The 14,907-nt window shown below is 28.8% G+C and overlaps 1 protein-coding gene across 2 annotated transcripts in view; it reads left to right on the forward strand.

The window, feature by feature from the left end:
* LOC142322384 (membrane-bound alkaline phosphatase-like) overlaps positions 1-13,977 on the forward strand; it is a 29,110-nt gene extending 15,133 nt beyond the window's left edge. The window contains exons 3-8 of one of the 2 annotated variants that reach the window (XM_075361408.1): positions 2,191-2,411; positions 3,356-3,721; positions 5,154-5,355; positions 7,485-7,702; positions 9,196-9,430; positions 12,929-13,977. In XM_075361408.1, the coding sequence (XP_075217523.1) occupies positions 2,191-2,411; positions 3,356-3,721; positions 5,154-5,355; positions 7,485-7,702; positions 9,196-9,430; positions 12,929-13,218 (1,532 nt within the window). In that variant the 3' untranslated portion in view covers positions 13,219-13,977. The remainder of the gene's footprint in view (positions 1-2,190; positions 2,412-3,355; positions 3,722-5,153; positions 5,356-7,484; positions 7,703-9,195; positions 9,431-12,928) is intronic. The other variant, XM_075361407.1, reaches the window with a different exon arrangement.
* The last annotated feature ends 930 nt before the right edge of the window (positions 13,978-14,907 follow it).

The following is a 14,907-nucleotide window of genomic DNA, read 5'->3' on the forward strand; positions in this document are numbered from 1 at the left end:
TCATTTAGCTTAAGCGGTATTAGATCGTTAAAAATATATCACATTTAGGAATGATTATCAAAAAACATTTAAAACTACAGATGTATTAATTTTAATATGTTAAGTAAAAACAATGTATGACCTATTATTGTAATGCTAAATAATGATACTTACGTCACAAATGTAATAATATTTTTAAAAGCAAAATGCTATTAAATATTTGATTTCAATAGACATTTTGGGGACGCTTTTTCAGAGTCTTTTCTGCTGATCAGCATTCCACAATAGTCGATTTTAATACGTAATCGTCACAGTACATTCCTTTTCGTAACCCTTAATTTGCAATAATTTTTAAATACTTTTTAATTTCCTGTAATTTTTTTAAATTTCAATTTATTCACATTTTTGATTGGGAATACCAAAGCAAAAATCTGTTTCCGTCGGCCCATAAAACTGAAATTAAGTGAAAGCTAATTGAGAAAAAATTAATTTTAGACAATAATAGAATACTGTTAGTGAATTTTAACGGGTTTCACACGGCTTTAAATTCAGAGTAAAAATAATTGAATAAATATATTTGTTTAGTTTTGAAGATAAATTTCTATGATGAAATAACATTGTTTAAGCTAACCGTAAAATTATTGAAAAACTAAGAAAAGCCATTTTCGATTTTTGATTTAAACGTATTTATTAGAATATTTTTAAAAATTGGTTTGAGTTAAATAAAAATTTAGAAACCTTATTCTTAAGACTAGTTTGTCATCAACTCACTATTACCACTCGAGAGACACTATTGCCGTATATTTGTAAAGCGTTCCGATTGGTGAATAAAAAGTACAACGTTCATCGTTATTATATTATTTTTATTTATATTAACATTAAATAGCATGCATTGAATCTTCTTTATTTTTGTGATAAATTCTAAAAATATTGTTTTTTTTTTTATTTAAAATTATATTAGATCGGTTTCAGAGATTAAAATCTACAAATAAATTTCATGACAATAATCAAGTTAATAAAGGATTTCCCTTAACAATCCTTAATAAATAAATTCTAGACATCAATAATAAGATGGCATAAGCATTGATATAGTCCAGTCAGTAATGAAATAGAGATCATAATAATGCCCAGTACTACGAATAAAGCAACGAATTAAAAAGAAAAATAGTAACATAGAAACAAATAGCATTAGAAACACAAATGATAGTAAGCACTTTGATGGAGAACAACTTAAGAAGAGAGGAGTCGTCTGGAGTTCATTATTAGGTTGCTAGGTCCAGCATATGCACATGCTTTAATCGTCTTACATTTTCCCCATTGTCTAAGAGGTTAACAGCTAGATAGTTTACGTGGTCGTTAAGTCTTATTTTGTACTTATTTGGAAAACTTCCTTTCCAACACATAGTAACCGTTCTCGTGAATTTCGTTGTTCCGTACGAATCGTGGCGCCTGCGTAATGCATCCCGAAAATTTATTCTGGAAATGCTGAATAATCTCTACGTTTCTGGTACTTGCGGTTCTCAAGAGTTGGATTCCGTATGTCCAAACCGATTTCAGAATCACTTTGTACAAAAGTAGCACATTAGATAGGGATAATTGCGATGTCCTGTCTAATAACTATTGTAACTCCTTAAATTTGATGTTTCTAGCTGTTTCCTTTTTACCTTAATGTGAAACTTCCATATTTGACGATGATCTAGGTGAATAACTAAATATCGTACATTTTCAGCTAGCGGGTTGTATAACCTCCACCTAAATGGATTCCTGGGCAGTCAGTCGCCTTTTCTCATCGCAAATGTCATGTGAATCGATATCGTTTGAATCACCTTTATATTCGATTTTTTCAATATCTGGGCTGTTAGGTCTAACTCAGATTATAACTTAGTCAAGGCTTGGGTTGGATCATCTAACATAAGCCTTTTGTTAATGAAAACTTATTTTTTACTGATATTTAGTGCAACAGTAATTTTAAACGCGAATCCTACAAATGAAAATTCAATTAAAAAATACATCATTGTTTTTCATAAAATAAACAATTATTTGCTATACTTATGTTCTACAATTACTTTATGTAATAAAATAAATATACAAAATGTAATTTTTTTGTAAGTTTTTATTTATTAATAAATTATTTATAAATTTATTTATTTATTTTTCGAGGTTTTTATTCATATTTTACATATAATATATATATATTTTTTTTTTTTATAGATGCACAATTCTGGTTAGACGGAGCTGAGAAAACTCTAAAAGAAAAAATAGAAAAGAAAGAACAAAAAGGCATAGCAAAAAATGTAATTCTATTCCTTGGTGATGGTATGTCAATGACTACCCTTGCAGCATCAAGAATATTTTTTGGGCAACAATCTAAAAATCCAGGAGAGGAAACTGTTTTAAGCTTTGAAAAATTTCCATATTCTGGATTATCAAAGGTTCTTTCAATAAAATCGTATTTGTATAATGTTCACAATGCTGAAAAACTAAAAATATTTGTGTGTGTGTGTGTGTGTGTGTGTGTGTGTGTGTGTGTGTGTGTGTGTGTGTGTGTGTGTGTGTGTGTGTGTATGTGCATCTATCCATTGTTTAATTTTAAAAAACTGAAACTTTAGCAGGTTTGAGGAGAAATTCAGTAAAAACTCTAGAAAAAGTTTTAGAATATTTAGTTTTAAGATATCGAGAGGATATACCAGGAATAAAGGAAGCGATTAAACCAAAGCCAAATGGAAAAAATCGTAAAATGAGATTTTAAACACAATAGAAAGGAAATATATTTTTATGTTTTTAACGAGCTTTTGTATAAATTAATTTTTAATTGCACAACTCTTTTAATTAACCTTTTAAGTAAGTACGGCTTCACTTAAGAGAGATAAGCTTCTGGAACCTACGAATGTTGTACTATACAAAATTTACTTGATAAAATATGAAACTAATGTTTGTTTCTAACTTATTTATAGATAAAATCGTTTAAATTCTAGAAAAGTTACCTGATTCACGTTTTTATTTTATTTTTTATAACATTATCTTATCATATATTCCACGAATTTTAAGCTGATATTATTTCTATTTGTAGTATTTTTTTTTTGTAATTCTATCAAGCATGGTTGTAGTATGATTACGTGTACATGTCTACACTGATTGCACTTCATTGTATGTTCAAAGATTCCTTACTTATTAATCCAATATTTAAGTACATATGGAACAAAATATGCTTGTTCCTACTCATGATTTGGAGAAGCATACTAAGAATTGAAGATCCATTGGCATGGTGAAAATTGTGCATGTACTTGTGTGTGTGCGCGCGCACGCGCGCGGAACTGGTATAATGGAACTAGTGTAATTTGATGATATGACTATTTTTTTTATTTTTTTATTTCAGACTTACTGTGTAAATAGTCAGGTTGCTGATTCAGCATGTTCGTCAACAGCATATTTGAACGGAGTTAAAGGAAATATCAAAACAATCGGGGTAACAGCTGAAGTTAAATTAAGAGATTGTGATAGCATGAACGTACCTGAGCATCAAACTTCACCGGTTACTTCATGGGCTCAAGCAGAAGGCAAAGCAACAGGAATTGTAACAACAGCCCGTGTAACACATGCTTCTCCTGCTGGTGCTTATGCTCATACTGCTCACAGGGATTGGGAAAGCGATAGTGATGTATCCAGTGATAAACAAGATCCCGAAAAATGTATGGATATTGCAAGACAACTTGTTACACAATCACCTGGTAACAAATTTAAGGTAGGTTGTTTAATACCTCTGAAACTCAGGCGAAAAAATTGACTTAAAGGTGAAGGGGCGAAGGACAACCCCCTGTGGAACCATCGTGCGTCTGTACTTGTGCGGATGGGCGACGGTGATGAAGCACGGGGACTCTGGACCCCTGGACCCTAAAGGCACCTCCTGGGCCAGCGCAATGCTTAAACTGCAGGACCGACCCTGGAGGAGGAGAAACGGTGAGATAGTAGTTTTAGTTTGTAGGCCGCAGCCTATGTGTACCCGCCTATGTGTACCCGCAGGTACACATAGGTTCTTAATAACATCTAGCCGAAACCCGTGCGAGTCCAACGCTCCCCCATTTATGGGGTGTGCGTAAATAGCATTTCTCAGACTCATCTAAGGCAAAAAAAAAAAAAGAAGTTTTTACTACAATTGTTTTGCAAGTTAAGATTTTATTAATTTTTTTTATTAACGTTTTAAATCACTGATATACAACATATTTTATAACTTTTTGGTCGGTTAAATTCTACACAAAAAAAATCATTTAATTTGTCAATATGAAATAATTTATTCACTAAATATTTTATACATAAACTATTCTTGACTATAATTCTAATGGCGTACTGCTGTAGAATATGCGGATAAAATGTCAGAACGGTTTTGGATAAAAACAATCACCAGTTACGTATCATTTAGCACATCTTTTATCCAATAAAATATTTTATGGGAAACAAAACTATAATCCAGGGATCTAACATCGTTATAGTTAATCGCTAATCTGAGTCGGTAAGAATTCACTAAAGATTTTTTATTTATTTAAATACACGAGAAGTTGTAAATCAATTAGTATTTCCAAAGAGTCCATTACACTTTGGTAAAATAATCTTTAGGTCAAGGTAGTTTTGAAACAACAAGACTAGTTGTAGTTTAAATATATTTAATGTTTTTTACTGGAACGTAGGGATTTTATTACTATCAGGGCGAATAAATTCTCTGAAATGTTATCTTTCTATGATCCTGCAGAATTTGTTAATTGCTCATAGGAATTCCTTGGCAGAGTCTTAATATATATGTTTCCCACTATGTTTAACAAAGTTTAACATTTTTCACATCAACTTGCTATGCTGAAATAAAATTTTTCTTCTTCATACTTTCATAACACTGCATATATAACAAATTTTTATGTAAATTTTTTTCTTACAACCAATAGTTTTTAGATTTATGTCATAAAAAACTGAATTATTTGTATTTATTAACGTAGAATTGTATCTTTCTTGAAAAAAAAGATTGAAGTAAGGTTGTCATTCAGTATATACATATTTTAATGCTTATGATTTCATACACTACTTCAGTGGTGGAGGAAAGTAAAATTTATATGAATTAATTATAATATTAACTATGATTATTATACTTTTTATTTTTATTTTTAAATATGTTGTTTTCTATATATTAGGTTATTCTTGGAGGTGGAAGAGGAACCTTTATGACTGTTAACGATACAGATCCTGAATATTCAAACAAGACAGGTTGGCGGAATGATAATAGAAACTTAATAAATCAATGGTTAGATGATAAGAAAAAAAGTGGTTTAAGTGCTTCTTACGTTTGGAATAGAGAAGATATGTTGAAAGTTAATAATACTGATTGTATTCTTGGTATGTCCTAATAAGAAATTTTTTTTTAATTTTTTATTATTAGTGTTATGTGTTATTGTATTAGTGTATAGTGTTAGGGTTTTGTGTGCTGTATCATCATCATAATTTAATGTCATTTGAGGCGAGGCACCGGAGTCCCGGTGAGGGTACCCCCATGGTGGAAGGATCTCCTTATTTGAGGCATGGCAAGAACAGACCGAGTCCCGGCTACTTGGGTTGGACCTTGGGAACGGCATAGCCGGCCCAGGGTTATTGCCCAGGTGGTTTTTTAGACAATGGCACCCCCCAGAGCTGAGTTTTTGCCTGTCCGGGTCTGGTGGCGGGGAAAATAAAGAAGAAAAAACTTAATGTCATTAATCATATAATTTACTTTAAATAGTTTTAAATTCCTATTAAAAAAGTTATAATGAAGCAAAAAAGAAAAAAAAAATTGTATTGCAAGACAATCTTTACTCATTTAAAAATAATATAATAGTATTACTTTAAACCTTATTTCTTTTCTCTGATATATCATTTTCTAATTATATTCCAGATCGGCGGTTGCATGTAATGCAGAAATAATCATATTACAAAAACCTGAACTATTTGAGTGAAAGTACAGTTGCAAACATTTCAGATTGTTTAATTAATTTTTTTCGGGTAGATTTCATAAGAAATTTACCTGTTGTAATGGGTACCATGATTCGACTTCCGGAAAACTTTGACATATCTTCGCGTTTCACATCACCCAGACACCAAAACCACCGTCAGCTCAAAAGTTTATACATTTATATAAATAAAAAAAAAAATATATATATATATATATATATATTTATATATAGTAGACCTGTTACTGAACCACATTTAAGCTTGTTTAAGCCCAGTATAAAATAAATAATGTATTTCAAAATAAAATTAAAAGAATAAGTTATATTTCTGGTTTACATACACATAAGTAAATAATATGTTAAAATATAACATGAGAGAGGGTTATTCAATTATGACCCGCTTCCACACTGAAAACAAACAGTAAATGATTAAAACAGTAAACGTCCTTGTTAATAAACATGAAAACTTATAAGTGGATTGGTTACATTGCTTCTATTTCATGACTATTATGTATGTAAAGAAAATTACAGTTTTGGCGCATCATTACTATTTGTTATTCACATTTAAAATTACTATATATATAAATAGATATATTGCTCAATATGAAGTACAAATTAGAGATTAATAACTGTTTTTTTTTTTTTTTTAATTACGTGGATTTTTTTACATAAAAGTTTTTTCATGTTAATTTTCTTTAAGAGGTTTTTTTTAACGTAAATGTCAATTATCCGATAGATTATTTACATAAATTATAGTTCGTTTTTATTTTAGGAATACTCCAATTTAGAGAAACTTCAATTTTTGTAATTGATTGGAAAAATTCATTTATGAAAATTTGTGATAATTAATTGTAAATATCTCTATATATTTAATGATTTCTAAAACTTGATTCACTTTTCTATAATTTAATATTATCTGTGATTGACATATATTCATTTTTCATAAAATATAACTCTACCATAGTAAATTATTGCTATGGTAATTCCTCAAAACTTCTATTGAGGTTAATTAAATTAAGTTAATAATAATTAAACTTAATTATAAGTTTAATAATTTCGTTGTAATTTATAATAACGTAAAATTTATATCTACACATAAACCTCTGTTGTTTTAAAGATACTGGTTCAATGAGTTATATAATATAAATTTATGAAATATCCCAACAAAACTGAACTGAACTGAACTGGTTTTCGGAGAAGATCAGCCTTGTGACGATTCCGGTCGGCACACGATGCCCTCTGTTCCTCTGTTCCTAGCTCTGATGGGCTTACCGGAGGTCGTCTTTTAAAATATCTAAACTTGATAACACAACACAGTCATCAGTTTGGCTTCTCTCACGATGCCTTCGATGCAAATACCTCGGCAGATAGTTCCATCAATATATTTACACAACCTATTATCATCGCCTTCGTTTGGCCTCTTTCAACTACGGCCACCAACCATAACTTATAATCTTCAAATATAAAAATTGGCGAAAAAATGTCTTGTTTTTATTTTTTAAATAAACGATTTACAAGTTTTAATTTAAATTCATATTACAGGTTTATTTGAGCCATCTCACATGCGATACCATATGGAAGCCGATCCACAAATGGAGCCAACATTAGAAGAGATGACTGAATTAGCGATTAAAATTTTAAGCAAAGAAGATAAAGGATATTTTCTGTTCGTAGAAGGAGGAAAAATTGATATGGCTCATCATGGGTCATTAGCTAAAATGGCTTTCGATGAAACTATAGAATTTGCTAAAGCTATACAGGTATGACGTAGGCTTATAATTTTGTATTTGGTATGAATATCTTTTTTATTTAGTGCAACGATTTAAAGTAACAAACTATTTTACGATAACTAAATCGTTTTATCTATAATTTAACTAGCTCTGAATGTTATTATATTCTGTCAGTAATCTTCATCACGTTAATTTGTTTTGAACATTCCCACTTACCGAATTCTAAACTTTGATAAAGTATACCATCATTCAACATGTTCAATTTATACAAAACTTTCTACGGTTAGAGCCGTTAGAATATAACGGTTCCCGTATAGTTATGGGGGTCATTTTATTTTACTAATATATTACACTAAAGCGAGATTTTTAAACCCGAACGATTATCCTAGGATAATCAGTCATTGATTAATAAGCGAAACCAAAATAATTATCATTAAAAAATGGAAAGAACATTTCGATTCGGAGTTCGATATACGAACAAAACTATAAAATTTTTGTGATATTAATTAATCGGTGAATATTTATTTTGATTTTGGCATCTAATAGCCGGTTGAAGTCCGTAAGAATCTCATGAAATTTAAGCAACATCGTTCCTGATTTAATCCAAAAATACATGGAGAGAAGGGCGTAAAAGACAATTTTTTTTTTTCTGTGAAACTGTCGTACAATAGATGCAATTTTAGTAATCGCAGTTATTCTGGAATATATTTCAGAAGATTCACAAAGATCACAATTAAATTAGGAAAAAGTGTTACAGACGCCAAATAATCTCTCAAATAATAAATTAATTGAGGCGATGAGAGCATTCCTTGACAATCTCAATTGATAAAAGATCTGGAACCATTTCCAGTTGATTTTTGCTACTTCGTCTTTCTACATAATCAAGCATTTAAATATCTTTTACATAATCAAGTATTTAAATATCTCTACATTATTTTAAAAATTGTGCTTTATCGCATACTCATTTCTTTTTATATCTTTTCTAGAATTCCTTTTCTTATTTTTGTCAAGAAGCAGATTTCTTACGTTTTGCGCTTGCTTGCGAAATACATTTTCCAAATGAATGGTGGTTTTTGGTGGTTTCAATTTAATTATTAAAAATATTGAATTAAGAAAAATTTTAAAATTTTTTAAAGTTTTGAAAACCAACAGAAATTTAAAGTTTTAAAAGTTAAATTTAATTTTAAAGTTTTGGTAAATAACAAACAAGTTGTTTGGTAGTTTGTTTTTAATTTTGCACAGAACTCAAAATGTCAAAATTTTAACTACTAAAAATTATTACAATTTCTTTTCTTTCACTTTTCAGGATGTTTTGAAACCAATTTTTTTAAAGTTTATTTTATTTTTTATTAGGATTTATTACTATAACAAGGCATTGTGTCATAAAAGTTTTCTTTGCAGTAATTGAATTTCTGAATATATATATATATATATACACACACACACATATATATTTTAATTTGTTTTATTTTTATAATTTTATCAGAGGTAAATGAATTTTTGTTTTAAATTTTATTTAATAGAAAGCCAATGAGATGACTAGTGAAAAAGATACTCTAATTGTGGTAACAGCGGATCACGCACATACGATGAGTTTCAGTGGTTATCCACAAAGAGGAAGCGATATCTTAACTAACTTGCAACAAAGTGGAATAGATCTACTTCCATACTCAACTATAAGTTATGCTAATGGGCCTGGATATAAAGTTAATACTACTGATCCTTCAAAAAGATACGATTTAAGATATGATAACATGAGTGAGTAATTTTTTTTTTAATATTAATTTCAGTTTTGCCGGCCTCTGTGGCGCGAGTGGTAGCGTCTCGGCCTTTCATCCGGAGGTCCCGGGTTCGAATCCCGGTCAGGCATGGCATTTTCACATACGTAGCGTATGTGAGGATGAGATGAATGATTAGTAGCTAATCGTTCATCTCATCCTCTGAAACAACACCAAACGGTGTCCCCGGAGGTTAACAAAATAATAAATTATTAATTTCTGATAGATAATAAATGTTACGATTATAAAGCTGTTATAAAAAATTAAATCTTTAAAGATTCAATAAATACTTTTATTAAATTTTGTAACTAAATTTCCAGATATTTTTTATGAATATAATTATACTTAGTCTACATCTTCGTGTAATTTATGTTAATCATTAATTAATTAATCTTAATGTTATCCTCATGTTAATTTATTAATTTAACTAAGTAAATCTCGAGTGTCTTTCAATAGCTATGACATTTTTCTGAGTTTTAATTTCCAATTTTATCGCGTAAAGTTAATTTATAAATTTTTTTAAAATTATTGCTTATCTTTATAATTGTTACTACGCAACTTAAGAATCATTTGTTCAATTATAAAGAAAGTTTATTTTTAAAGGCTAATTATTAAAAGAGAAAAATATTTTTAAAATGAGCCCCAGAATAAAACTACCTTTTAAAAAAGAATACTACTTTTTACAATTTTCTAGCTTAATTTTTGTTTGGGCTTCACAAAACTGCAGAAATTTGTGTTTTCTTTTGAAGTTCATGAATTTCTAGTGAAGAACTAGACGTAAACAAACTTATTATCTTATTAAATTATTATCTTAGCTTATTTTTCTTCAGTTTTACTGATCAATTATTTTAATCAACACTCATATACTTCACTATTAAAATCATTACAGAAACAAAACTTTATGTTCGATCTGTTTACAGTAATTTATTTTTTAAATTTTAACTGAGACTGCACCTGACCGGGGTGATGCCCCGGGTCTAAGTATCTTTTTTTAAAATTCCTTATTTGCATTTCTCTCGTTTATTCGTTAAAAAAATCATGGAAATGAAAATTAAAGGTAATATATTTTTTTACCTATTAATGAATATATTTGTTATCGATTAGAAATCTTTTTTTATATTTGCTTACTATTATTAGTTTTCGTCAAAATCTTGCAAAAAATTACTTAACAATTTTTATGCTTGGAAAAAATGTTTTTATAATTCTTTGTGATCATTATTTACAACTGCTTATTATGTTACGAGTCTTGAAGTCATTTATGTATTATACAGATGTTGATTTATCTAATTTATTTAGAAGGCTTCTGTTTAAGACACTATTCATTAATAAATGAAATGTAGTAGAAATAAAGTAGATGGACAACTGAATATAAAAATAGGACTACAAAAGACTATGAAAGTAGAAGAATTATGTTATTTGGGAAGTAGAATTACTAAATGTAGACGAACCAGGAACGATATAGAATGTCGAATAGCACAGGCGAAACGTGCTTTCAATCAGAAATATTATTTGCTTATATCAAAAATTAATTTAAACGTTAAGAAAATGTTTGGAGCGTAGCTTTATATGGAAATGAAACTAAGACGATCGGAGTACCTGAGAAGAAAGGATTAGAAGCTTTTGAAATTTCGTACTGTAGACGAATGTTAAAAATCAGATGGGTGGGTAAGGTGAAAATGAAGAGGTGTTGCGGTAACAAAAGAAGAGACAGATTTATAGATCACATCTTTCGGCATCGTCGAATAGTCGCTTTCATATTGGAAGAACAGGTAGATGGGAAAAATTGTGTAGGCAGGCAACGTTTGGAGTATGGAAAACAAATTATTAGGATGTATGATGTAGAGGGTGTACCGAAATGAAACGACTGGTTCTTGATAGGGAAGCTTGGAGAGCTGCATCAAACCAGCGCAATGACTAAAAAAAAATCATTAATAAAATATTATGTTACAGTTAATCTTGTAACGCCACTGTAAAGTAAATCTCTTATTCATCTGAATTTAATCAGCATTATTTCACTAAATATTTACTCTAAAACCTTTTTTTGTAAATCATAATGTGATTGATACGTATAAGTTAGTCCTTTTATAGAGTGGGATATTCTGTAGATTTGACGCACTCAGGTACCAATTGTTTAACCCACCACATTGATCTAGTGGTGAACACGTCTTCCCAAATCAGCTGATTTGGAAGTCGAGAGTTGCAGCGTTCAAGTCCTAGTAAAGACAGTTACTTTTATACGGATTTGAATACTAGATCGAAGATGCCGATGTTCTTTGGTGGTTAGGTTTCAATTAACCACACATCTCAGGAATAGTCGAACTGAGATTGTACAAGACTACATTTCATTTACACACATAAATATCATCCTCATTCATCCTCTGAAGTAATACCTGTACGGTAATTCCCGGAGGCTAAACAGGAAAAAGAAAGAAAAAGAAAATTAGCAAGATAGTTATGAATGAGTACAAAAGGGGGGGATAAATTAATAAAATTAATGAAGAAACAAGATTTACTAATATAAATATACTTATAGCCATTTATCAAATTAAGAAGAAATAAACTGAACATAATTTAATCAATTTTTTATATACATATTTTTTTTCGTTTTTTTATTAGCAAGCTAATAGACGGTCGTATTTTATAACCATAGGAGTATCTTTTATAATAATTAATTGGAGTACAGTTTTTCTGTTATTGAATGTATCATAAATCTATATTTATAAAAGTCAAAACTGTTGTTATTAATTGGCAAATCATAGCTGTATTAACTCTTAAAATGAGTTTTCAAAATTATAAAATATTTCCAAAAACTGAAACATGTCAATAGTAAGATTATATTTTTAATTATTATTATTTTTGTTTAAGAAGTACACAATTTATTTCTGTTGGAATTACAAAAGGAATTGTGAAAATGGAAAACTTATTTGAGGAAAGAAACTGTTAATTTTAAATGATTTATTTTAACACGTATCCTATAGTTTATAAAATTATAGGTTATAAATAACCAACCTAACCAGTTAGTTTATCATAAAACCTTTTTGTTAATTTTTATAATGTATAATTTCATCTTTTTTTTTAAATTTCTGGAAAAATGTTGTACTTGTTTCAATAAATTTCAAATAATTTATTTTCAAACGACAGCTTATTTGTAACTTTATGTTGTAATTCACGAAACTATAATATTTCCTGATTGTACAACAAATAAGTTTTCTATTATTCAATTTAAAATAAGCTGTTATTGCTCTTTACCGAACTTATTAAAGTTCGGTAAAAGAGCAATAATACCAACAAAAACATAATAAAAAAAAATTTTTTTTAAATAAAATAATAATAATAATAATAGGTTTATCACACTGAAAAATTAATTTAGTGAATAATTACTTCTAATTATTATTCATAATGTAGAACTATTTTTAACCACTAGTATTTGAATTAATTTAAAAGCAATAATATTAAAGTTTTATTAAACTGATTTTAGGTGAAACTCGCTACCAATTCCCAAGCACACTTCCACTTTCATCAGAAACACACGGTGGAGAAGATGTAGCTGTATTTTCTAGAGGTCCTTGGGCTCACTTTTTAACAGGATCATTTGAACAAAATTATATTCCAATTGTTATGGGTTATGCTGCCAGGATCGGTCCTACTGGACGTATTGATTTTCCTTCCAACAGCGGATCATCTATTGCTAAGAACCATAGTATTACAATTATTATTAGCAGTCTTTTGATAATATTATTTACGAAAATAATTAAAATACATAACTGATTATTTAATTTTTTTATGTCTTTTTATAAAAATTTATAGTAGGATACATGCATGAAATTAGCAATTCCTTAAATTAAATAAAAAATGTGGAAAATTTATTAATCTAATTCGAATTATTTCATACGTTAATATTATTTTAATTGATATTATTTTTCAGATATAAAAGACATTTTTTTCTATATATTTGTAATAACATTTATGGAATAATACAACCAAAATGTGTATTTTTTACAAGATGTTTATCAAAATTGTTAAACAAGAAATATTTTAAAGGAAATTATCAAAACAAAACTAATAACCGACTGACAGCATAACCGTTGAGAAGAAGGTTAATATTGACTGTCAGGATAACCTTCGACCACGTGGGGATGATATTTTCACTTTTTTTGGTTGTGACAAATTTTTGTCTCCATTCATGTAATGCTTGTTTAGTCTCAGGAGTGTAATGAAGCACCCAGCTCTCATCCCCTGTCATGATTTGTTTCAAAAACTCTGGACCAGTCCTGGAATAACGTTGAAGAAAATAAAGAGCAGACGCAAAATTATTTTTGTATTTGTGAAGTTATGTAAAGGAGAGAATTTTTTACTTCCTTTATAAAATTCTAGGTTTTTATTTTTATAAAATTCATGAAATTATATATTTTTTTTGTTTGGATTTACTTAAATAAAATTTAAAAAGTAAAAATAAATATGAATTTGGAAGAATAGTAAAATATATAAATGTAAAACAAACCATATATTTTGTAATGTATAACTTATTTACATATCACTAAACTCTAAATAACATTTATGGTGATAAAAATAAATAAATTTTGTAAATTTTTTAAGATTTTTTCTTTTTAATTTCTACTTAATACTAACGCATGAATTACATTAAATTAGTTTGTTAATATAATTAGTTAATTAAACAATTTATAAATATTATTATTTAAAAATTAAAATTTTGACTTTTGCGATGAATAGACGAATAAGAAAAGTCGGTAGTGAAAAAAAGAGGCGTAGGATAAAGAAACTCTCTCTTTCTCTCTCTCTTATCTTTTTCTCTCTTCTCTTTTCTTCCATTGCTATTCCTTACCTTTCTCTTTCTTTTCATTTCCTTTTATTTATCCCTTAATTGTCATCCTTCTTCTTAAAACGGAGAGATAAAGGATCAGAAGAAAACGACATAAGAAGTGAAGCGTAAAGGAGAAGAAAAGGAAGGCAAAGATAATTCGTTTTTATTTCATCCGGTTAGTTGAAGAAAAAAGGGAAGTTATTTTTTAATTCGTCTATTAAAATCTGGTTTTGTGACCTAGAAACTGGATTTTCAGATTTTTATTAAATTTTTCCAGTAAGATTCTTAGCTATTAAACATGGTAATATTTTGGTAAATATATCATAAAGTTCTCGTTTAAAAATGATGATTTTTAAACTTCATAACTTTAACAAACAACTTTAATAAAAATCATTTAAAAATGATTTTTATTAAAATCGGGTAAAAGGAAAGTATGTGATGAGGAAAATGTTTCTTTTGCCAAACCACCGCACTACTTGTGTCAGACTGCTCCGCTCCGGTCTAGTCCGGTGGTCTTGATGTGACCTACTCCACTACTTTTCCAATCTATCTTTCAGTGGCTACGAATATGATACTTCATTATTCACGTTTTACTAGATATTTCAGCTTAAAGTTAATCTCTAAGACCATTTTAC

Source organism: Lycorma delicatula, chromosome 3 (genome assembly GCF_047948215.1).
Source record: "Lycorma delicatula isolate Av1 chromosome 3, ASM4794821v1, whole genome shotgun sequence".
NCBI lineage: Eukaryota > Metazoa > Arthropoda > Insecta > Hemiptera > Fulgoridae > Lycorma > Lycorma delicatula.